At 36.3% G+C, this 26,196-nt stretch overlaps 2 protein-coding genes across 3 annotated transcripts in view; one reads left to right on the forward strand and one right to left on the reverse strand.

Moving 5' to 3' along the window:
- LOC113233944 overlaps window positions 1–3,655 on the reverse strand; it is a 42,798-nt gene extending 39,143 nt beyond the window's left edge. The window contains exons 1-3 of the mRNA XM_026469180.1: window positions 3,410–3,655; window positions 2,989–3,331; window positions 290–469 (exon numbers count right to left, since the gene is read on the reverse strand). Of these exons, the coding sequence (XP_026324965.1) occupies window positions 290–469; window positions 2,989–3,331; window positions 3,410–3,424 (538 nt within the window). The 5' untranslated portion in view covers window positions 3,425–3,655. The remainder of the gene's footprint in view (window positions 1–289; window positions 470–2,988; window positions 3,332–3,409) is intronic.
- A 1,657-nt stretch (window positions 3,656–5,312) lies between these two features.
- LOC113233807 overlaps window positions 5,313–26,196 on the forward strand; it is a 44,594-nt gene continuing 23,710 nt past the window's right edge. Inside the window, exons 1-7 of one of the 2 annotated variants that reach the window (XM_026469018.1) lie at window positions 5,313–5,424; window positions 5,518–5,712; window positions 5,870–5,884; window positions 8,887–9,057; window positions 13,658–13,786; window positions 21,245–21,394; window positions 25,349–25,519. In XM_026469018.1, coding sequence (XP_026324803.1) covers window positions 5,671–5,712; window positions 5,870–5,884; window positions 8,887–9,057; window positions 13,658–13,786; window positions 21,245–21,394; window positions 25,349–25,519 — 678 coding nt within the window. In that variant the 5' untranslated portion in view covers window positions 5,313–5,424; window positions 5,518–5,670. Of the gene's footprint in view, window positions 5,425–5,517; window positions 5,713–5,869; window positions 5,885–8,886; window positions 9,058–13,657; window positions 13,787–21,244; window positions 21,395–25,348; window positions 25,520–26,196 lie in introns of those variants that run through there. The other variant, XM_026469019.1, reaches the window with a different exon arrangement.

Raw genomic sequence — 26,196 nt, forward strand, 5'->3', positions numbered from 1 at the left:
CGTATAGAGATAGCTCACACGATGTCTTACTTGATTGTTAATTAAGAGCATACACTCATGATACGCCTGCTAGATCTAAGAGTGGTTACACACGACTACTTTTAGCATCGATACAAACGCACGATTGCATCGATATAAACGCCTATAAATCCGAAGTGTAGCGACGCAATCGCGCGTTTGTATCGCTGCTTAAAATCGCGCGCGTGTGTAAAGTAGATGAGTAGCGACGGCATCGCGTTTGCATCGCTGCTAATTGTCTCAGTATTAGAGAGAATGTTGCTTTTTTTACCTCTTTTAACAAAATCAGATTGTTTTCTTTTTCCACTATTCTCATGGGATTCTACAACGTCATTATAATCGTTCGTGGCAAAGTTTGATATATAATACGTGATGGATTGTAGGGCTTCTTCATCCACGGTACTTTCATTCGTGTGCTCGTATTCATTTGGATATATATATTGTTCTTCCGCTATAAGAGATTTAATTTTGGTAAATAAAAGTAGTTGCACGTCATTATCGTGATCCACCAACTTATCTGTGATGAAGACAAAGAAAGGAACTAATGCAATCGCGTTAAAAAGCAACACGCTCAATCACATAAGTTGGGGACTTTAAGTTGATGAGTCTATACTTGTTTTTAAATATTTTTCATTGAGTTACAAAGGCTGAACAAATCTAGTTTTCCTATGACAATTAATGGCGCCGTGACATACCTTACACTGAAACAGTATAACTGACCATATCGTGAATGTTTTGTAGAAATGATAAAAGCGCCATTTCGATTTCTTTTTCAGGGGAGCGTGTTTTAGTTTTTCACGGCTGTTTTAACCTTCAAGCAGACGCGTAGTCATTTAAAATGGCAGAAGAGATTTCTTTAGTAGCGTAGCCTTAAGGACCTATTGGAAACTTTAGATTTAAATGACCAATTAATAATGTATTCATTTATTTTTTTACATTTTGACACATTGTCACACATATGTTTAGGTTAGGAGACAATTTGTTTATAAAAAAAAATAATTAAATCGACAATAAAATCAAAATTATAAAACATATTCGTTTTTTGGAACAATAACAGCTTGGCAAGTCAAATCTTATTACACTCAAATAAATTCAACATTATGAAATCAAAAATCCAGGTGCATTCAAGTTTATAAGTCAGAAATGTTTTACATCGTGATAATGTTCATTAGTGGCGCAGCTTTGTTCTGAGCACGACGAGATGCCCGTGTAGTCGCACCGTCAAACCGCAACGAGTTCAGTAGAAATTCAATTCTTTTTAGTGACATGGTTCTTGGGAAGATTGATGCGCCTGTGCCAACAGTAGCTTTCAGGTCTTCTAAATTCGAATGTGACATTCACAAAGTTCCTGCAATATATAGCAATCCGAATAGTGCTCTGATTTCGGCAAGATCAGTTGTCTTGCAGTCACGAGGTCTGAGGAAAGATTGCGCCTTTTTTTGGATAAATTCTTTCATGCGACAATCTCTTAAATAATTCCTTCGTTAATAATAAATAAATCCCTGGCTTTTATAAAGTTGTAACCCTTACGCCATTTTTACGAATGCTGGAATCTTCTGTGAGCATATTTTGGCGTCTCACCCTGTTGGCGTTGCCTTATCACGTCCCGTGACATATGTATACCTATTTCTGATAGAGGCACATATTCATCGTCCGAACTCGAACCGTTTTGTTACCTCTACTGATTGAATTGCTTCAGTATTTTCTACGCCAGAAAGATGGCCGGAAATTTCTCAACCTTGGTCACTGAGTACTGATACACTTTTTCTATCGTCTTCTTGTATTAGCTTAACTATGTTCATATCGCTGACCGGTCGACGAGTCATTTTGTACACAAAATAAATCAAAATACGAACTTCGTTAGTTTCACTTGAGAATACTTTCGCAAAGTATCCGACGTCAGCCAACGGCATAGAAACAAAAGGTATCTATGTACCACGGGACGCACTAAGAAGTGGGAATTACAGTTTCATTTGTTCGTCGTGCGCCTGTGACAGGCTATACTAGAGACAGGAAATACATGTGGCAACAAAGTATAATTTTATGAACGACAATAAAACACGTGCAGTAGATTCACACACACACACACCGCTAGACGGCTTGAAGGTTATATAATATTTACATCCTGTTTAGAATACAATTTTAAAACTTAAACTAAATAACAACAAAACAGTCCTTCAAACAAAAAAAAAAATTCGCAATGGCGCTTTCGCCCTTTCTACAAAACATCCGACGATAATATGACCGTGCGTACCCACGTATATACAAACACAATATGTCAAATGGTAAAACTGTTTTCTGACACCAGCTGGCAATTTTGCTAACGTGCGCACTTGTAACTTACCTTTAATATATCGAATTTTTAGGTTTTCGCCATTAACTTACAAGTCAATGGTTTTCGCTACTTATATATTTATACTATTACTACGCATAACAAATGAAACTATGTTTTCGAATCTAAACCGTTTATCAGTCAAATAGTCAGCCAGGACCATGGAATCTGTAAACACTTCGAAACATCGGTTAATTTGTAAAACAAATATGCGATTTAGACCTGCAAAATAATTTCATTTGCAATATATTTAACATTTTACGGTGTTTCTTATTCCTGCGAGCACAACTTACTCATAGTGAGTGACTTTTCATTTTTTTTATTAACCTATTGTGTCCCACTGCTGGAACTGGGTCTCCTCCAAAATTCTCCACTGCTCCCTGACGTTAACGATGTCTTACCACTGCCAAGCTGAAAAGGGATTGAGTTGGACACGTCTGTCGCGTGCACCCACAAAGCGACTTGGTGGATACCGGAAAACGGCCAGCAACGACGAGGCAGCCCAACAAAGAGATGGCGGTGTATATATCGAACTGACTTGACATTGCACCAAACTGGAAGCCGAGTCGGAGATGCTTTTACCCAGCAGTGGGACACAATAACAGACAAATTAAAAGAAATAGTTATTCTATCTTTACCTGTCGATATATCAATCACGGACGTTGTTGTCTCTTCGACGGCAAGTGAATTTTCGACATGACCAGCATCTGTGGCTTCCTGCAGGTCATTTACATATTCATAGAAAGCTTTTGTTGTCCCAAGATTGGATGGTTGAGTTATTATTTCATAGATACTACTTTGCCCAGATTTAAACGTAGTTCTACCTTCCAACGTTTTGGTATAAAGAGAGGCTCCATTGATGTCATCAATCAGTTTGTATTCGTATTCTGCAGAGTCGAAGTCTTCAATAACTTTTTTTACGGGCTGTATGTAATACATTCCCCCGACTAATCCGACCACGCTTGATAACATAAAACAAATCTATTGCTTAACGGTCATATAAATTCAAAATTATTACAATAAAGAAAAGTCGTTTTCAAACAATGACAAAGTACGTACCTGCAATATGTTCATAAAACTCGATATCTGAACTGTAGTGAAAGAAATCCACAGAAATGTGTACGACTATTGGAACCATTATTTCACTTCACTTTTTAAATATTGACCTCATCGCCGGAACTATGATTCTACTATTTCCGTTGGAACTTTTAAAGAATAATTTGATGATAACATATTTCAATTCAATTCACTTATTATTATTCCTTATTATGTCACTTCAATATTTAAAGGTCTGATGAAATATGCCAGGTCAGGTTTTGTGTGGATATGGCTTAGACCTTGGAGAATGGAAAAAAAAATTATTGATTCCACCAGTGTCAGGAGGTCTACTCTTTTTTTAACGAAAAACGAAATTTCGATCGAAGTTTCGCATGTTTCTTACCACAATTCCATTTCAATGCGAAATTTCATTCGAACGAAAAATTGTTTGACATTTGGTTTTTCGTTAGCATAGTCTAATTCATGGACATCCGAACGAAAATTTGATTTTGACGACAATTCTTTGGAATTATAATGTCAAATTGACGAACCTAAAAGTGGTACCTTTTGATTTTCTTAAATGGATTTTTTTTTTTAAATTTGATTGAAATAACTGCAAAAATGCTTTCGTTGATCCGCCAGTGCAACCAACTACGTACCTAATTATGTGAAATTCCCGACTTATAGTTTGTAGGCAATTACAAACATTATTGCATTACATCATTGCATATCACATTGCACATTTCTATTTGAAAAGTAATGCCAAGAAATAGTGCCCTTATCACTTTCAAAAGAAAGAGGTTATGGAAACGAGCTCGCGATTGTTGTTCTCGAGTTGGGAGAAAATTAACTCCAAGCTGAAAGGTTGCATCTAAATTAGCTGTTTCTTCAGCTCCAGCTCTGCAAGCTGGCCCAAGAACAAGAGAGGTAGTGCAAATTTCGGAAAACATCCCAAGGAGCACACTTTATACGCCTTAAAACTGTTATATCTATAAACAGTCTTAATATGGTATAGATTTAGATAATAGTTCTCTATAAATGATTTTAGAAAAAAGAAATTGTTGTTATAGACTTATTTCACTCAAGTCAAAATTTTAAAACCTTCTTAATACCAAACAACTTAACTAAGTGTAATCTCTCTTAAGATTTGCTCTTATAGTCCTTACTTTATGTTCATCTGTAAAACAACTGATTACTTTTAGTAAAATTGTTCTATACACATCCAGTAAAGTCTATTAATACTCTAAAAACTGAAGTATATCCTAGATATATTTAATTTATAGACATTCTGTAGTGTTTGTACTTATAACAAACACGTAATAGCGCGTCTTCAGTAGATTTTATTTAAAAAAATACTACAATTTGGGTTTTTACTCTATTAGACGTTGTAAGAGTTCAAGCAAAATGGATAAAGTAAAGAATATTAAAAGATCTGGTGGAGGTGGTGAACCTTGGATATTAAGGCACATCATCAATACAACCAGCGTTGCCAATGCCAATTGTTCACAATCCCCAAAAATCACGGTTAAAATCCCCAGATTCGGGGAGAGCAAAGTTCATAGGTATACTAAATCTATGGTTTAATCCATGGATAGAATTTTTTTCCAACCAGGTTGACCATAGACATAAAAAAGTTAAGATATCCCATAAAGGATGGGAAAAAAGCTTAGAGGATGGAAAAAAATAAAAGGAAAAATAATAGTCTAAGGAAAAAAGAGATATCCAAAGACTGTATGAGTGAAACAAAATTTGTCTTTTGTATTCTGTCTATTAGTCAGAAATGCCAGAGGCACTTAAAATAAGTATAATATAGTCATTTTTACTTGACATTGGCGACTGACAACATTAATCGAAACTGACACTGGCCCAAGCCTAGTGGCCGCCATTAAGGAAATAAAATAGAATAGAATCATCGTTTGTTTCGATGGAGCCGTAGCATTTAAAAGAAGAAGAAGTAAATATTGTCTTTTGAATGTAAAGGCCTCTAATTACTATTTCAAAACTCAACAAAAAATGCCAGACTATCTAACAATACCGTTAGTATCTTTAGATATACTCTTATCACTTCTTAATCAAGTCTGCCGTCGAAAATCACCGGTTAAATTCTGAATAACGCGTGTCTTCCTTAGAGGATGGAAAAGTGTCTTCCTTGTCTTGACGTTGGCGGCATCATCGATTATATTGTAGGAAATATAACACTTTAGAAAAAGAAGAATAATAATAACTGGGACCTTTGGTCTTAAGACCCTTAAGTGAAACTCGTTGAGTTTAAATTGAAAACAATGCCTGACACATACTACGAGTCTATTCAAAGTGTCATAAAGGTAAGCGCAAAGTGCAAAACTCTACTTTGATCTAGTTACATGGACATAAAAAGCTTTTTTGACCATATGACCTGTGTGATGTGATGACTGCCTTTCTAAATATAGATAGAGCAACAATTTTTGTATTACTGCCTTTAATGTGATTTCTTTGTTTTAGTATTGGATCAGAAAGGTAAGGAAAGCTATTTTTATACACTGTTTCCAGTATTTACGGCGAATAACACACTGCACCGCGCGAGGAGACGCAGATCTGTGTCAGCGCGCGGTTGTTTCTGCGCAGGACCAGCGCGCTAGCGCGTCCTCGCGCCATTTAAAGTACTCACTTCGGAGTTGATTGCCGTAGTGATTGCTTCCCATTATTTTTTGGACGCGGTCACTGTACTCTTTACGAGTCATGTTTCAAATTACTGGTCGATTTTCAATAGCAAATATAAATTATCGACGTCGAGATCCATTGTAGAAAGTTGAACACGTCCTTACGCTTAAAAATCTGCACGGTAGTGCGGAGCGCAGTGTGCCATACCCTGCGCAACGCGCGCGATGCTCCCGTGCGGAGAAGCGTTGGCAGTGTGTTGGACGGCGCGTGTTTCCCAAGCAAACCTCAATTTGTACCTCAGTACTTCAGTACAATATTTAAAAAAAAACACAGATCCGCGCTCCGTCGCGGGGCGCGGTGCAGTATGTTAGTCGCCTACCTATTTCGTTACACGAGTACAAGTTGTTTCCGAAATGTGTGTCGATTTAGACCTTCTGTACAAATATTCAAATAAAAATAAGTTACTGAATATTTATTGCCAGCTCAGGTTTTCATGTACACATAAGTATTATTAAGTAATTGACATACATTTTTATACTGTAGTAAGTAGTACATACAATAAGTGTGTGGTAAATATCCCACTACACACAATTGTAACGTAAATGTTTATTAACGCAACTAATGTATTTGGGTAATTTTCAGGTAAGTTTTTTGTACTCAATTTTGGTGACAATTTCTTTTTATTTAAATATTTATAGAATATCATCATGAAGTGTTACCAATATTCGAGTGTGGTAACCTGAAATATTCTTTGATATTTCACGATGATATATTAGAGTAATTAAATAATAAAATTGGGTACAAAACAGTTACCTGAAAAGTACTGATTTATTTACGACAATTTCACAATAGTAGGTAATCAATACTTGGTACTTACTATTCCAAGTTAATATTGGAATAGTAAGTACTTGCTGATTACCTACTTATAATTCATGCATGGTTTATGTATACTGTAGAGCAGTAGAACTTGAGCACTGTTCGTCCAGGAAAGTACTGCCACCTTACCTATTTCTGTCGCCAAGCAGTAATGTCAGTATTACTGCGTTCTAGCTTTGAAGGGTAAGGATGCTGGTGAAATTACAGGAACATGAGACTTATCAACTTATGTCTGGGTGAAGGGCGCAGTCTCAATGCCCCTCAGATCTTTGCGATTTTAAGCTCTGAGTGGCACTGCAACTGTTATGGACAGGCGTGTAGCTTACCATCAGGCGCACGGGGACGAACAAGTCGTGCGTAATACCGAGTAACGTACTTGGTATTATAAAAAAAATTCAGTGTGGAACGGAACGACTGACAAAGCCAAAAACAGTGAAGAGTCTTAAATATGTATTTAATTGTACTGAAAGTTTTTTGCTGTATGTGTAATAGTTTCAGAGTTATTCAGTGACGAAGATTTGCTTGAAAAGTCTGCGTTATCAACCCTAACAACACTACTAGTCTATTTTTGAATTGCATTTGCAGAATTCATCAGGGAGTTGAGTCGTCGGCTTAGAGATAGAGGCTGTGTTCCATGCTTTGGATCTTACTTGGTGCAACAAATTTCGTTGGCCATTTAGCGCGGTAATGCTGCCAGTGTTATGGGGACGTTGCGTTAGAACCAGCTAAGATTCAGAGCGGTCCTTTTTAATTCTTGTAGCGACGCAAACGCACTGCAGTCGCGAATCTTCAGAAAGTTTTGAGACATGGCGCTACAATAATTGATCACGCTATTCTACCTGTTGACCAGCTTCCGGAAGAAGCGACTGAGGACCGGAATAAACACTTCCGCTTGTATAGGCAGAATTATGCAAGAGAGTTTTCATGAAAAAATTGTAATAGAAACATTTCAAACAATTTTGTTTTCAACCAGTGCGTCCTGCCTGTTATGATTTACGGAGCCGAGGCGTGGACACACACGATACGACTAGTCCACCAATTTAAAGTCGCTCAGCGAGCTATGGAACGTGTCATGCTCGGAGTTTCTCTGAAGGATAAAATTCGTAATGAGGTTATCCAACAGAGAACCAAGGTCACCGACATAGCTCGTGCAATAAGCAAGCTGAACTGGCAGTGCGCTGGCCATATCTGTCGAAGATCCGATAACCGATGGGGAAAACGAGTTCTAGAACGGAGACCGCGACTCGGCAAACGTAGTGTAGGACGCCCTCCGGCCAGGTGGAGTGACGATCTGCAAAAGGTTGCTGGCGGGAAATGGATGCGACAAGCTGAGGACCGGGCGAAAGTCCAGCAGTGGACTGCAATAAGCTGATAATGATGATGATGAAACAATTTTGTTAACTTCTGATCCTTTTTTGAGCAGTACAAGACAAATGCACCAGAAAAAAGTAAATCTTTCTCCAGTGAGACACAGGAACTTCTGCTGCCGGAAACATCGGACGCATCGTCAACTTGGGTATAATGAAGATGATTAATTTTATACAATTTTTTTTCAATATGTGTTTTAAATACAATAATATATAATGACTTTAAACTGCTTTTTATTGCAAATCAGATCGATAAAAATAGCAACTTTTGAGGTAAAATACTCCTCTGTGCGCCCTAGGCCGGATCTACTGGGCTTTAGGGCAAATCCGCCACTGGCCACCGGTCCATAATTCATCAGACTCCGCCGCGGACAATATTACAATCAGCCCACGTCTCTATTTCCCACAAAACTAACATGTTTGTATATGGAAAAGTACAGAAGGGAGATTGCACATTTCATTTATCTTTCACAACATTCTATCCGACAAGAACACTTCGTTAGAGTAGTAACTTTGAATGATTATGATTAGTAATATATTCAGTGCCCGGACAGTTGCCACCAAAAATTTTAGAGTAAGTTCTGTTTTTAACACACGGTGTAAGTTCCTTTACAGTCTTTCCGAAATAGCTTCTTTATCCCGCCCAGAGGTTACTGGAAGAACTTTTACGATCCACACCATGAGGAACCGCCTTTTGTGTCAAGAATCATGAAAGCTTTGCCTCGACGGGATTTCATGTTCAGAAACAGAGATGGAGCCCATGTATTTAGTACGGAATATTATCTGGTAAGCATCATATCACATAGCGTAGAACACGCAAGAAAAAAGCAATGGAAGTGCCTTAGGCCTCGATTACTATCTGAACCGATGTCGCCAAAACTCACACTTTCCTAATTTGAAACACTACCAAATCTTGATATTGATTGGTCGTAGTTTCAAATTAAAAAAAAAAACAAATCCTGGACTCTTAATATAATTTTAACTTTACCCTGTTGGCATATCGTTAAAAATCCAATACCATCAATACCTATTATAGCAAATTACGACATTTTAATTGCTGAACGACGATGAATTGGAGTTATTAATTTAACTTTCTCCAAAAAAGAACCGACCATATTGCAGGGATATAAGCTTTACTTTCGTTTCTTGTAAAAAAAATATTTGGATAAACAAAATGTAAAACGTATTAAAATAAACTTACCTTAGTGGTAATATTTTTGGTGCGGCCATCATTTTTGCACTCCAAAACAGCTTCTAATAAAATCTTAGAAAAATAAGGTATTTTCCTAAGATTTTAGAGAATTTGCACGAAAGAATGACACAACCATACCTCACAAAACGAAAGTGGAGGACTTAAGCCTTTTAGTATGGACAATTGTCCATACAGAGCATAGAGGTTACGCCTGTGATGCTAACTAACCACTTCTAAGTATTTATTGTTCTGTGGCGTGCAGTTACTTCTATTACTTTTGTACCTGTATCTCGGTAATGTAAGAAAATTCATGTGAAATTGTAGATTGAAGACCCATATGAAAAGCATAAATATTTTAGAGACCTAACAAGCAATGAAAAGATAACATTCTATCCGACAACATGTTGTGAGAAGCATGTTGACCTACCTGACCCGTTAAATGAGTGTCGTGTTACTGTGATGAGTGCAAATATTTTTGAAAACCAAGTGTGCCACATTATTTGTACCCACTATAACATCTCAAGAGCTATTTGTACTTCGTTTCAATTCTTTTTGAACAAAAAGTATACAAAAAAGTCACTCACCCGACCATAGATGGTTTAGTGGTGGCCAATTGTAACGCCAACTACAAATCGATTAATTAAAATAAATGAATCGATTTGTTCAATTGAGTCATACTAGCGGTTTTCCTTACATAACCTACATAAGCATATTTAAAATTTCAATTTAAATCCTCCTTTAAATCCTTACTTAGATACTCGTTAGATTGCAATTGAAATGTTCGATTCAATAATTGATTACTAAACTTTACTTGATTGAACCGAATGTTTTTTTTCGAACAGCACTGTGCAACCATAGGCTAATCATAGAAGTATAGATGAATAAGAACCTCACTTTTAAACTACCATTTTTCAAATACGATTTTACGATGCTATTCAAATGAATATTGTTGGAAAAAGTGACGACATATGAAGTCGAAATCTTTGAAATATACGTGAAAGTGTTACTTTTTCGATTTTTCGAGTGATTGCTTTAGAATTTTAACTAAACAGGTTTGTTTACTTTTTGTTCAAAATGGATTGGAATGGACTATAGTGATGAAATCTCCTTCCGCTCACTCGCTCCTTCCGTTCACACGCTATTCCATTCAATTAATCGATTCTAAATATAATAATTTTTGTTCAAGTATTTGTTGATTACAAGTAGTCGTAATAATAATCTCAGTATAGAGTACTAGAAAAACCGACCGCAAAAGTACGTGGGAATTACATCTATTTGCCAAGTTTTATTGAAATCGGTTACCGGAAAGTGAGCAAACCCGGATTCATCTCCTAGTTCGCCACTATACGGAACTTGACACAGGAGATAATAAAAATTGGTTCTCACTACTCAAAGTAAGTATATTTAGAGAAAAACGCCTTGAATTGGAGAATAGCGAAATCAAGCATTAAAATAATTGGTCCTTATAATACAATTTAGGCGCTATTTATAAAAATTAATCTCCATACGTGAACAGCCACTCTTAGAGGTGAATGATTTTCTTCAAAATTAAATGAGACTACTATGGAGGTACCGTACTCCTTAAAAAAAATTTTGGATTACTTAAAAAAAATTAAGATTTTAATTCGACTTCAAATATTGAAATTATTGTCCTGCCAATAAAATGAGCTTTTTATATAATATCTTTTTGTAATAGAAGATCTTATCGATTAACTTAAATAATGAATACGCACGTCAGTATATGAACTTGCGACTGCCTTAATTAATTTTAAGAGATGGTTTTCTGTTGGTAATTGATCAAATTGATGAATGCCAAGACAAATGAAAATGTTACTGCTGACAAAATGAGGTAAAATCTTATTAATCAGAGGAGGTTTACTTAATGACGGCCTCGTGTGAAATTTCTGTGATAAACAAATCACATTATTTCCCGGATTTCTAACTCTGCTACTCTGCATATTTGGATAGCATCTTAGGTGGAATAAACTAGACCGCCTTCGTCCTCGAAAGCAACGAACTCATACATATGACCAACTCCAGATTTTTGTAAAGACAGTGCACAATTAATTCTTTGCATTATATATTTTTTGGATTACTCGTACTACATATCCGGCGATGTATCTAATTATTTGCTCACCATATTCGGATATTCGAGGCAACGTGCTGCAAAAATTATCGAAATTGCAGATGCTACTGATAATAGATACTACAAAACTGAAAAAAAAACGAAACGTTTTAACAAAAGAGTTATTGAATATTTTTATAATATTGCTAAGGTCATAATAATTTTCGTCCCTTTGACTTCAAAATCGATCAGAATCGAGAAACTGAAGGCATTATACAAAAGTGCGTTCGTTCGATATTCATGGCGTATTAACAAAGGATCACAAATATATTGCACCAAGTACAAGCCGCAATGTATTACAAAACATGAGGCATACACTGTGATGCATATTTGTTTTCTCGAAATTCATACAAAACCAAAATAATTGTTTTTGAAATAAATTATGCACTTCTGATTACAAAATCACTTGCCCGTGGAAGGAAACGTCCCCGTTTACCAGTTTACCCACAGTTATGGTGCTTTTGCAGTTTGTAATGGCACAATTATGCATCTTTACGCGTTATCGACTGGTGTTTATGTACGATAACGGTCGAGCGCGTTCTGAAGTGTAGCAGCGGCAAATAAGTGAATTTCATTTTGGGCACATGAAGTACGTACACTTGCGGCGTCTATCTACATAGATATATGTCTGTGGGCGCTTACATTAAGATATAGAACCGTTCACACGGTGTTTATCCTGCAAAAAAACGCACACAGCTCTATACGTTTATCGAATATGCAACGGACTTGTCTAGAAAATCGAATGAACTTTAACGTATTCGGTGTGCAGTGTCGCATAGTATTAGTGCATCTCTTTCACACGCCGCGAAGTCATACGTATTTTATCGAATAGTCACCGAATAAGCGGCGTCAGACGGCGAACAGTCGGCGTTTGTTTAAAAACTACTTTTGAACAAACGCCGATGAATTTTTTCGATTTTCCGGCGATTTTGTTCAAAAGTAGTTTTTGAACAAACGCCGGAAAATCGAAATCGGAACTATGTACTGTGCTATAAAATTGTCAATAATATCAATATCGATAAAATTATTAAATAATAAATATAAATAAAATATAATAATAAATAAAATTGTTTGTTCAGTAACATAATGTACAGAGAAAACTAAAGACTACTTATACGATTTAATGTAAAAATAACACATGTACCTGAACTAGGAAATTCCTGTATTTCAGGTAAAAAGTACTACTAATTATAAACATGGATACTATTAATATTATAAATACTTTAGGAGAATCTTATGAAATAAAATTAAACAATAAATAATTATAAAAATAATTATAAATGCGAAACAGTCAAAATAAACCTAAATGTATCGATTTGAAATTTTCATATTTTTTAAAATCCCGTATACTGCAAAGCTGATGCGAGGTAATACGTTGTGGCTTTTAATAGGTATGGTACACTTGAGGTTTTTCTTTAATAACCCATGAATATCGAACGAGCGATACTTTCGTATTCAGTTGCGTGGTACTTCAGCTTCGTCAAGTTTTAGGTCAAATTTTACGTTTAATGATGTTCACTTGATGCAACACAGTTCTCGATTCTGATCGATTTAGGAAACAAAAGAATGATATATGTATAATGAGACCTTACAAAATGTTAGAAAAATTTTCTATATACATAGTTTTTGTCTTTTTTTTTTCAAAACACCTTAATAAACGATTTAATTATCTTATTTTGGTATTATATTACTACATTAATTTTTCACGGCTCCTTATAATCAACAAATACATGAAAAATTATTATTGTATAAATACGTGCTTAGGCCGCGTCTTCGATTTAATCTATCTCTTTAGTGTCGAAGGAGGTTTCCCATGACTAAATAGCGCTAGTGACGTCATCGAAGGTACAAAAAATGTGGCACGCTTGGTTTTCATACAGATCGCGATGCTTGCGGCGTCTATTTAGATATGTCTGTGGGTAAGAAAAAAAGATTTTTTTTCGCGAATGAAGCACATCATTTAGAAGAAAATTAAATAGTGCCGCACCTTTTTATTAATCCCTTGCCACCATGAGATGTTCCTATGAAATGTTCTACCCCCTTGCTAACCTAATTTTATAAAATTTCAGGGAATCGCTAATTATATGTTTCTTTGGATGACTACTTTGGTTATAGTCAGTTTAGGGCTCTTTTTAAATATAATATTTTCTGAAAAGAAACCGAAAAAGATGAAACCCCGTAAAGCCAGGAGAATACAGGTAAACCCACTTACAAAGATTAATATTACAATAATTCAGGAGGTCTGCTAATAGCTATACAAGACAGCGTAGCTGTACGAGTAGTCGGGTATTTAATACCTATCGGTGCACCAGGTGTTGTGACGAGTACCAAATAGCTATTTTATTGTAACTAATTTGTTACGTGTGAGTGGACTGAGTGAGCACCCTCTGTAAAATGTTTAAAATGTGTTAGTCATTTAGTAAAAGTCCTAAAACAATTGTAGAAACCAATATTTTTTTCTTTTTTTTTCTTTTTTTTGTAAAAAGATAAAACAAGAGAGAAATAACTAAATGTGTGCTCACTCAGTTCTCACAGACGGCCAGTCAGATCTACAAAAGTATTAAGTTTATATAATGTTTAGTTAAACTATCGTTTTTAATTACAGATCGATTAGTGCCTTTTTCAATTTTTTACAAATACTTTCTTATGCTCACTCAATCCGCACGTCTTTAAAAGGAACGATTTCTTAAGAACCAAATAAGTCAATTAAGTTTCGTTTATGTCTAGATTTAGTAAAAGTTACATATGAATTTGTAAAATATAAAACAAGCAACTAATGTGAAACGTTTTTGAATAATAATTATTTTTAATTGCTCACTCAATCCTCCAATTTCTGAAAAGTAACAAACGTCAATATCTTTGGATTTGTAAGTATTACAGAGATTATAATTGATAATGTTTTAGTAGTAATTTACTACTACCTAATACCTGCCGTTTCAGAATTCGTTTTGATTATTAGAATTTCGCATTTTCATACATCTAATAAAAAAATGAATATCTTTCTACATAAGTTATGTATTAATATAAAGTGTTAATTACTGAGTATACTTACGTTTTAGTCATCATAACAACTTCATTATCACTCAAACGAACAAATACGGGCTCGGACTCCATTATTATATTATTTAGGTGTTTATTGAATATTGGCTATAGAACCACCGCTAACGAATACTTGAGAACTGAAATCGTAACATGAATTTTTTTTTTATTGGTAATTTTGGCTTGGATACAAGTCCTTTGAGCCATGTCTTCGTTTAATTATGTTTCTGTACATATGGCCGCCACAAAGAGGATTGGCAATTTGAGGCGGCGTGCTTGGATTGACTCCGGATTCCTCAGAACGGGCCGATACGGGTATTTTAGTACGAGATTCGTATAATTTGGCGTTTTAATCTTCGATTAAGGCACAATAGCACTATCCTATTCCACTTTAAACTAGATTTCACAAAATAATTGAAAGTCAAAATAAAAACGACGCTTTTCCCTCCAAAATGCCCAAAGCTAATAGTAACATAAATAATAAAAAGCAATTCGTTTATGAACTGTAACTACAAATTCGCGCCAATTTTTTTTCACTCATACTTTTTTTTAATGATATTATGTGCATACTGTCTATAGTTTTGTAAATACCTATCATTAATAATAATTATAATAATAATGTATATGTTATTGTGCGTGTAACTGAAAAACCAAGTTTTTTCTTGAGTCGAAATTTGCATCGTTACGAATATGTAAGGTGTTGCCCTAAAATGGAATCGCTGCTTTAAACTTTTAAATAACTAACAAAGAGCTATGGCTATGTAAACAGATTATAGAAAAAACTGTCATACAGCCAAATGCTCACTAGTATCAGCGCCCATAATTGAGTGAATTAAAATAATTGTATGTGGTCTATATTATTGTGCGTTTAATTAAGGTGCACGGTAATATGTAAAGAGGCTGTATGTATGAAAAACTTATGAAAAAAATGTGAAACATGAATATACTTCACCATACCATATACTGTAAAAGAAGCGGTAAAATAAACGAAAGTAGGTACTTTGAAGTGAAATTACTCCACTAGTTTGTTATAATAGAACTCATTTTCGCGAAGAATATAAACAATACAAAAAATAGAATTAAAAAAAGGACTTCGAAGTACTTTCGTTTATTTTACCGCCTTTTTTAAGTATTTGGTGTAGGTATAATCGTGCATTTTATTTTTTTCATAAGTTTTTGCCCATCTATTTAAGGAGGTTATGGTTCTACCATATAGCCTCTTCATATAATACTGAGCACCACAATATAGTATTATGAAGAGGTTGTATGGTAAATAAGTAATACCATATACATATATTTTCTTTTTAAGTCCGCACAATTACAATAAATATGGTGTTGGGTCAACACCATACATATTGTCGCGGATAGTGCAACTAATGATGTGTAACTAGTATTGGATAATTCCGCGTATCTAAAACATGTAGCGAATTTGCGTTTTGCATGTACGTAGTTATAAGATTGGGACCCACCTTCTGAACCCCAGTTGCGATTGACTAAAAAGGCCAGAAATCGGTGAATAACAATATGCCTTTGATTTTAATACCGCGTAACTTATTCAGTTCGCGGCCAAATCAGATCCGCGTAAATGACGTGGCAAGTAAATGAACAAGATTTAAGGGAATCTATTATTAGCAGTCCGTAGCCAACATAAATTAATGCTTACTGTGTAAAAATGAAAATCGTAGCAATTGGAATAACAAAGTAATAACGTTAACACCTTCTCCTGTAAAATTAGGTTTTGTGTAGACACGCCTTTTACAAAAGCTACTTACGCGGCCTTGCACTACACGACGATAAAAAATGCAAAAATGATAAAAGTGCAAAATTTCGAGTCAAGAAAAGAAATCCTAGGATACTTAAGTCACACGCATATAACATACACATCATTATTATTAATGATATTTACAAAACTAGGCTGTATGTATATACACATATCATAAAAAAAAGTACGAGTGAAAGAAATTGGCGCGAGTTTGTAGTTACAGTTCATAAACGAATTACTTTTTATTATTTATGTTAGGATTTGAGTTCTCGAGTATTCGTTACCAGTGGTTCCATAGCCATACCGGCAGATATTTAGTAGAAATTACTACTAAAACTTTACCAATTATAATATCTACACTGGACAGCAAATAAACCGGGCCACCTGCTAACTTTGAACTCTAATAAGATTTTCTCAAAAAGTATGAAACTTGCAACTATCAATTTATACTTACAGAAAGTGCGTTTCATGACGATTAAAATGAGTATAAATTTAATCTTAAGTACCGTCAACTCACACTGCAATTAAGTAACAAACACAATGCTAACGATTTGCTCTGTTTTGAATAAATTCGCGTTTTGGGATCGTTTTTCTATAGTGAGGGTAGTTGGATATTTCTTTTCATTTCTTTAGTGTTTGTGTATCGTTGGCTCAGACGCGTGTATTTTTGTTACTTTTTTCGATCAATAATGGATACGACACCTCAGGAAGCAGCTCAAGCTGTAGCGCTCCTTCAGGCAGGTATTGGGCAACGTGAGGTCGCTCGAAGACTTCGAATCAGCAGATCTTCGGTGCAATGAGTTTATAAACGATACCTAGAGACTGGAGCATTCAATCGCCGCCCAGGTACGGGCAGACCTAGGACTACATCAGCAGCAGATGATCGTTATATCCAACTTACTGTTCTACGAAATCGTCGCCTCAACGCAGTTCAAGTTCAACAAAGTCTGCGTGATGAACGCCAAGTGAGCATAAGTTCAGATACTGTAAGGAGGAGACTTGCCGAACGGAACCTAACTCCAAAAAGAGCTGCTACAGGCCCAGCATTGACCGTAGCTCACCGTCGAGCACGACTTGAATTTGCTCGAGGGCATATGGATTGGACGTTAGAGCAGTGGGGTAATGTGCTCTTCACTGATGAGACCAGGGTGAGTCTACATGGTAGTGATCGACGTCAGAGAGTATATCGTCGCCCTGGAGAACGTTACTCTCAGTGTTGCATCGAAGAAACTGTTGCATATGGAGAAGGATCTCTAATGGTCTGGGGCGGCATCTCGTTAACCGCACGTACTGCGTTGGTTTTCATCGAACCGACGGGCCTTACACGTGGACTAACGTCGCATCGGTACATTACTGAAGTCCTCGCAGACCATGTGGTACCTTACGCAGGATATATCGGCCAGGATATGCAGTTGATGCATGATAATGCACGGCCTCATGTTGCTCACGTGGTGACCCAGTATCTACGCGACGTCGGCATTCATGCGATGGATTGGCCAGCTCGAAGCCCAGACTTGAATCCGATAGAACATTTATGGGATGAGCTGAAACGTCGGGTTCGAGCCCGGGTACGTGCTCCAACAAGGCTTCCAGAGCTGCGAATCGCAATTGAAGAGGAATGGAACGCAATTCCCCAAGATTTCATCGTCAGGCTCGTGAGGTCAATGAATACGAGGATGCTAGCAGTTGTCCGAGCAAGGGGAGGGAACACTGAATACTGACCAAAAACTTTTTTTCACTTTTTTCTTTGTTTCCGGATTAATTTTTGTTTTTTAATTTGTGATTACTTAACATTTGTATGACTACAAAACGACACTTCTTTGTAAAATCTTTAATAAACACTTAATTTGATTAATTGATTACAATGTGTTTTTCTATTTTGTTTTTAAGCTCTAATATAATGATACTGTGCACAAACAAGATGCTTAAGATACAGGTAATAATGTACTTAGTTTAGGCATCGCAACTATACTGGTAGGCTTCTAATAATTAATTGTATAGCTTTATGATTAGTATAATAATTAAGGTTTATTTTTTATTTATTTTTTACCAATTGCATATTAGCTTCCCTTACATTTGTTTTTTTTTTTTTTAACTTATATTTAGATTAAGTTATATTGAAATAAATTTATCTTTATCTTATCTTTATCTTTATCTTTATTTATTTTAATCATCATGAAACGCACTTTCTGTAAGTATAAATTGATAGTTGCAAGTTTCATACTTTTTGAGAAAATCGAATTAGAGTTCAAAGTTAGCAGGTGGCCCGGTTTATTTGCTGTCCAGTGTATAATACTTACAAAACAAAAGATATTGACGTTTGTTACTTTTCAGAAATTGAAGGATTGAGTGAGCACTTAAAAATAATTATTATTCGAAAGCGTTTCACGTTAGTGGTTTGTTTTATATTTTACAAATTCATATGTAACTTTTACTAAATCTAGACATAAACGAAATTTTATTCAATTATTTAGTTCTTAAGAAATAGTTCCTTTTAAAAATGTGCGGACTGAGTGAGCATAAGAAAGTATGTGTAAAAAATTGAAAAAGGCACTACTCGATCTGTAATTAAAAACGATAGTTTAACTAAAGTTTTACTAAAAACTAGTACAATAATATTATATGTAAACTTAATACTTTTGTAGATCTAACTGGCCCTCTATGAGAACTGAGTGAGCACACATTAACTTATTTTTCTCTTGTTTTATCTTTTTACAAATAGAAAGATTGGTTTCTACAATTGTTTTAGGACTGTTACTAAATGACTAACACATTTTAAACATTTTACAGAGGGTGCTCACTCAATCCACACACACGTTATTTGTTTTATAATGAATGACAAGCTGCAATCAGAGCAACTCAAATTTCTAGTAATAACAAACAATTCAACTAGATGGCGCTCTTATTGTACAAATTATTCATGATAGTTCCGGCTATTGTTTTATCTGTCACTGCCTCCGTGACCGAATGGTTACCATGCCGGACTGCCACGCAGAGATCCCTGATTCGATTCCCGGGCCGGGAGAAATATTTGTCTGGCCTACATTTATTTCTCTCGTGAGTCTTGGTGTAATTTGTGGTTGTCTATGGATGTGTCCATGGCACCCGTGACACAGGGTTTCCTTAGTGCGGGGCTGTGTTGTGTGTATGCGTTATTATTATTATTGCTATTATTATATTATTATTATTTTGTTTACTAGATTAGCGCTATCTACCCATATCAGGAAGCGTTAATTTATTAGATTGTAACACACAATGCCATCTATTGACACGCAAATTTGTCAAAGTGAAAAAAATATTTTTAGGGCATTTCTCCAAGAAGGGCTAAATGCTCTATACTTCAGTGGTCGATATTTTTTCATAATTTCAGGAAAAATATTGAGCGGAAAGGAAAAAGAACTCAAACCCACATAAGATTCCGTTCATTGGGCAACTAGATACTTAACAGTTAATGACATATTTGATCCACCGTCTTCAGCTGCCATCAAAATCGAGATAATTTAGCAAAAGCCCTATTTTTGTATAAAATATCATGAAAAAGGACATAAAAACATTCAATAATGTACATAAATGAACTATCGCGGATTCAAACTTTATCGCAACTGACCATTCGCGCAAATGAACTATCGCGCATTTAAGCCTTCGCGCAGTCGTCTTCGCAATCACGCAGTACACCCGATTTTTAATGGCACTTCTTTAACAATATCAAAAATCAACAGATAATAAAAAGACAAAAGTAGTTTTCTAAACCTTAGATATATCCAAACACAAGGAACACAAAAATCGATCTGCTATTACTTCTCCACAATCCTCATGAGTCCACTTGAGACAGCCTTGACATTTAGCCCATTTTTCTCCTCTCGTGTCTTCTGAAAACCTTCCGGTACCGTATGGACATTAAGCGTCATATGATTCACCATCAAATCTTCATCCTCAGAACTAGAACTATCTGCCTACTTAACTTTCTTTTTCTTCGTAACTTTTTTAATATTTTTCCTTGTCTGCTGTTTTTTATTTGTCTTTTTAGAACCTTTGTTCTGTAACCCTCTTCTTCTTCTTCCTCTTTTCGGTGAGCGGGTGAGGTGTGTGGGTGGGTTCCCAACCGGCCCCCCAACCGGGACCCCAACCGGCCCCCAACAGGCCCCCAATCGGCCCCCCGACCGACCCCCCGACGGACCCCCCAACCGACCCCCTAACCCACCCTCTAACACACCCCTAACCCACCCCCGAACCCATAATCGTAATGACACTTTTATTTCGTACTTTCGGTATTAATCGTTACTTTCAATTGTTTCTTAGAACAACTAAAAAAATTAATTGCGATTAATTTATTTTGCGACGCGTCGCAATTGATTTAATTGCAATTGATTTCAACTGAATTGATTTTTTAATCTGATTGAATTTCTGATTTAAATTTAATTGATTAACGCCCAACACTGGTTTCGGAACATAAACATATAAACATTAAGATTTCACAGACTCCTAAGATAAAAGTTTTCTTTGTTTAGGAGCCAGGGGATCGCTTAATTGTTACGAAAAACTGTAGATACAGTACGCTATCTACCACCAAATGTTATTTTTGTAAATAAATAATAATAACGCACATACTCAACATAGCCCCGCACGACCGCTGGGACTTCTGCGTAGCAGTCCGGCATGGTAACCGTTCGGCCACAGAGGCAGTTAATAAATATTATTATTATTTAAATAAGGATTAAAAAGCATTTTTGATCGTATACCACCCTAGTGCTCATCTTCATTTACCTCTAGTTGAGATTGTAGACAAACGTCGCATTTCTATTATAAATAAAATAATGTTTGAAAATAATATTTTATGTTTCTTTTGTGTTCACAGATAAGGATGTTCTATCTGGCGTTATTAAATATGATTATTGCCATCGTAGTCACAATTCTTGTGGAAATTTCATTCTATCTAATGTTCAAATTTCTTCGCATATACCATACATGCTCACCCCAACCGGAATATTTAAGTGTTATTGATGGAGTAAGTTTATTTGTTTAGTTTTCTGTTTATATTTTTAGTAGCAATTTAGCTCTGTGGAATGAATTCTTCGAGGAAAATACTGCCACCATAACTACACTGCTCAAAAATATCTAGGGATCAAAGGCATTCAAAGGAATTCATATGTGATTGATCCTAAACTTTTGATGTGTGTATTTCTGCCGCCAAGTTTTGAAGGGCACGGTGATGAAACTACAAACTTATTGTATTCACTTTGTCTTAGGGAACAAGTGCAGGAGCAGTGCCCATCAGGTCTTTGCGATTTAAAGCTCAGAGTGGCACTGCAACAGAGAAGCCAATGCCCCGGGCGGCACAGCAATAGAGGCGGCGGCGAGCCCTAACTAGCAGCAGTTTAGTAGCAGTAGACCACCGTGTGAAAGAGTTCGTACAGGGCAGTACTGCCACCTTACCTATTTCTGCTGCCAAGCAGTCTTGTCAGCATTACTGTGTTCCAGTTTTGAAGGGTTAAGGGTGCTGATAAAATTACAGGTACACTTGTCAACTTAAGTCTCTGGGTTATGGGCGCAGTGGAGTTGCCCCTCAGATCTTTGCGATTTAAAGCTCTGAGTAGTACTGCAACTGTTATGGACAGGCGTGTAGCTTACCATCAGGCGCACGATCTTGTTCGTCTCGTCACTTGATATTATAAAAATAAATAAATAAAAAACTAGTATGAATTTTTTTTACTTAAAATTAGGAAATAAATTCCACTATTTGACAAAACGATATCCTGAACAACATAGCAGGCTAACACAAAAACACAATCGAGTCGAGCCTGCACGAACGAACTACTTTTGTAATCGTGAAAAACGGAGGACAACAAATTTAAGGTTGCAGGCAGAAATCATCGAGTATATAACCAGAAAAAGAGACGAAACTTCATTTAATTTGTTTGAAAACTATTCTGCCATATCATTACGGTGACAACTGCGCTCCGATTGGGCAGCCCGAATCTGAAACAATTGACGGGTGTCGTCAATTGTTTCACGTGAAATCGACAAGTTTAACTTGAGCTTTACTATAATGGACGAAAATTGAAAATTGACATATTTTATATTACTTTTTTTGCTGTTTTTCCCACACCGCCGAATGGAACAGCCTCCCCATAGTTAGAGATATTACTTATACTAATTACTTATACTTTTTAGAATATACTGAGACGTACACACATGTCACTTGTAAGCGCTGTACTACGTGGGGCGCACTATAAGCTTCCGGAATGAATAAGAAAAAAATAATGGATTACTTTATACAGAAATGAATTTATTGTTTCTCAAATTATTCTCCGTTAGCGTTAATGCACTTCTTCATACGAATGAACCAATTTTGAAAACTTTTATGTCACTCCTCCGTGACAGTCTCTGAAACATATTTTTCATACTCTTCGACAGAGGCTGTCTCGACGTCATGCTCGACAGCCTCTTCACGCGATGAAAATCGTTGACCACGTAACTGGTTCTTCATTTTTGAAAATAAATAAAAGCCATAAGGTCAGGACTGTACGCGGGATGGCTCATAAAGTCAACGTTGTTCACCTTCAAATATTCATTTGTTTGTCTGGCCGTGTGAGAACTAGCATTCTCGTGGTGCAAGATGATACGACGCTTACGGTTATTTTTACGGAGTTTGCCAATAACTTCCGGCAAACAAATGGTCGTGTGCCAATCATTATTCACGGTACAACGATTCTGCAAAGCAACAGTAGCCACGTGTCCAGTTTTATTAAAAAAAGAAGCAATCATCCGCTTAGAGGCACTTTACACGCGCGCCACTTTCATATCATTGGAAAGACCCATACGCTGGATTGCTGCTTTATTTTGGGATCGTAACTATAAATCCATGTTTCGCCACCTGTTACTATGTCCCACACCAAATTTGACGCCCCTTCGTTGAATCTGGTAAGCATGGCATTGCACCAAGTGACGCGATCCGTTTTTTGAGCCTCAGTCAAATTGTGTGGGATCCACCGAGAGCACAGCTTTTTCACACCCAAATGTTTGTGTAGTATTGATTGTATTTAACTCATGCTTATGCCTCAGGATGTCCGAATCTCATGGTATGTCACATGCCTGTCTGTTTTGATCATGCGGCGCACAGCATCGATGTTTTTGTTGTTCACAGCAGTGGACGGGCGAACCATCACGAAACTTGTCACTGAGATTCACACGACCGCGTTTAAATTCTGCAAACCAGCTATAAATAGTCGTCTTGCATGGTTCTTCATCGCCAAAAGCAGTTTGAAGTCGACCGAAGCTCCGCTGAGCTGTTAAATTACACTTAATGTCGTAGAAAATCATACTACGAAAATTTTCACGAGTTTAATCCATGGTGATGCAGACAACCAATTTCTAAAATGACGCCACAAAGCAAACACAAGCGACAGTCAGATGAAACAAACTGTCTTCTACAGCCAAAGAGTTCCATTTTCAAATGTTGTAAATAGGTTTTTAAATATTGTTTAAGTGGCCAGTTCCGGAAACTCATAGTGCGCCTTATGTATTTCACCTTTCTAATTTATGATCTCAGCGTAAACGAAAGTTGATATTTAAAAGTGATATAATCCCGTTTTACATGATGAGCTGCCAGGGATAGATGACCCTTATTTCGTCTCTATTTCTGGATATATACTCGATGTTTAGTATCATCTAAAAATTTACAATTCCAGCATAATTAGACCTAGCTTTGAGTGCCTAAGCAGAGAAACGATGTTACAAATGATAAGGTTCCCCTGCTGTACTGTTAATTTTTTCAACATCGAATGGCTTCCGCTATCGCCGTGGCAATTTGAAGCGAAAATAATGGTATAACGGCATAAAAGCTATGTTATACATAAATTTGGTGTGCTATACATAATCGCTTATCCTGTGTAAAGATATGAGGGTCGATTCAGATCCTTACGATAACTCTGTTGTCGACCGATTCGATTAGATATCGTATGATTTCTTTTCATTTTTATTCACAATAACCGAATCGAACGTCAAACTGTCGTATTCGAAACCGAACCGAAATGCCCACCCGTACGATTACTCGAACTTCTCGACCAGCAAAGGCTACAAACGTTATTCAGAACACAGTTATCGAATGAAAGTTACCGAACGTCCTATTGTTTACAAAGCAAGAATATAATAAGGAAATATTTTATTATTTTAGATAAAATCAGGATTGTCTTCAGTTTCATTTATTTATTTTAATGCGAGACTAATGAATTCCTATATTTTAGGCCTTTAAAGTCTTAAAAATGTATATAAAAGGATTTTAATTTTCTTATAATCTATATTCGCCGACTAACTCCATAAACGTTGTCTTAAAACGATATCGTATCCCATTACATTCTTGCTTTGTAAACAATAGGACGTTCGGTAACTTTCATTCGATAACTGTGTTCTGAATAACGTTTGTAGCCTTTGCCGGTCGAGAAGTACGAGTAATCGTATAGGTGTGACATCATTTCGGTTCAGTTTCGAATACGACAGTTTGACGATCGCTTCGGTTATTGTGAATAAACGTTAAAAGAAATCGTACGATATCTAAACGAAGCGGTCGCCAACAAAGTTATCGTAAGATTCTGAATAGGCCTGCTGTACCGAGAGCGACAAGTGTACGTGATAGTACTTAACAAATTAATCTGGATGTTCACATAAACTTGTATACATGAAACTGCCCACACATTAATCGTTTCATATTGAGTGGATGTACCCAGTAGCATCGTCTTCTAATGCTTCATATATGCATACTACTTTTAATGGATCCATAACACTATTACGACACATACGCCCCAAAAAACGCAACTCACAACTCACAAAATTACTGTCGTCTAGCCTCACCCTTATTACTAAAAACAAATCATTTTTGTTTATCTATCTCACTCGACCGCTCGACAGTAATTTCACGCAATCACATTTTCATACTGATGCGAAAATATACCTTTTCTTTTAGATTCAGGTAATCAGAAAAGCGCGCGAAGTGGTTACAAATCCTGTATTCAAACAGAAACATCGTAAACTGCTTAACAAGAATCACGCAGATATAGAATTTATGAAGCTTTACAATCACTTGATAAGCCAGCTATATTATCTCCGATATACTATAAATACTACTATATTTCAGGTAAGCCCCAGTAGGTACCTACTCCTTTACTTTTGCATCAACTTGCATGCACATTAAGGCGTGTCACCAGAGGAGAAGCGGGAAAAACTGTTTTGCTAGATAAAATGGTTTAAAATATAACGGTCTTAGAAAAATAAAAATATACCATACACCTGAGGGTATAATCTAAAGAATGTGCTAATATGTTACACGATAGGATGTACGAGTACTTTATCCCGTCATTAAATCCTGAAAACAGGCTATCTAACTTTGTACATAATTTTCATGGGGAGATATTCCTCTTTAAATACTACCTGCTAAATTTTGGTTTCCAACTGAAGCCGTATTAGTTATTAAATTCACATTTACCCCAAAAATTGCAAATTCCCCAGCGGCTTAAGGATACACCGCACCGCCTGCTGCACCGTCAGTCGCCGTCGAGCACCTGTCGACGTAGGATCTGTGTCCAGTTTTTTCGACTGTTCTTGTTTTATTAATTTACACCGTGCGAATTTGACAGGTGACCCCCACACTTCTCCTAAAATTTAGGCGCGCTTCCAAAACCTCGCCTTAAAAATTTGCTATTTAAATCGAAATATTGTACAGTCACATCAAGGTGATCAAACATTTGTTCGAATATCGCCTCCGGTGTGCAAGATCCGTCAGTGTGTAGCTTGATGCACTGACGTCTTTAAAAA

The sequence above is a fragment of the Hyposmocoma kahamanoa genome, unplaced genomic scaffold, assembly GCF_003589595.1.
Source record: "Hyposmocoma kahamanoa isolate Upper Pololo Valley unplaced genomic scaffold, ASM358959v1 80, whole genome shotgun sequence".
NCBI lineage: Eukaryota > Metazoa > Arthropoda > Insecta > Lepidoptera > Cosmopterigidae > Hyposmocoma > Hyposmocoma kahamanoa.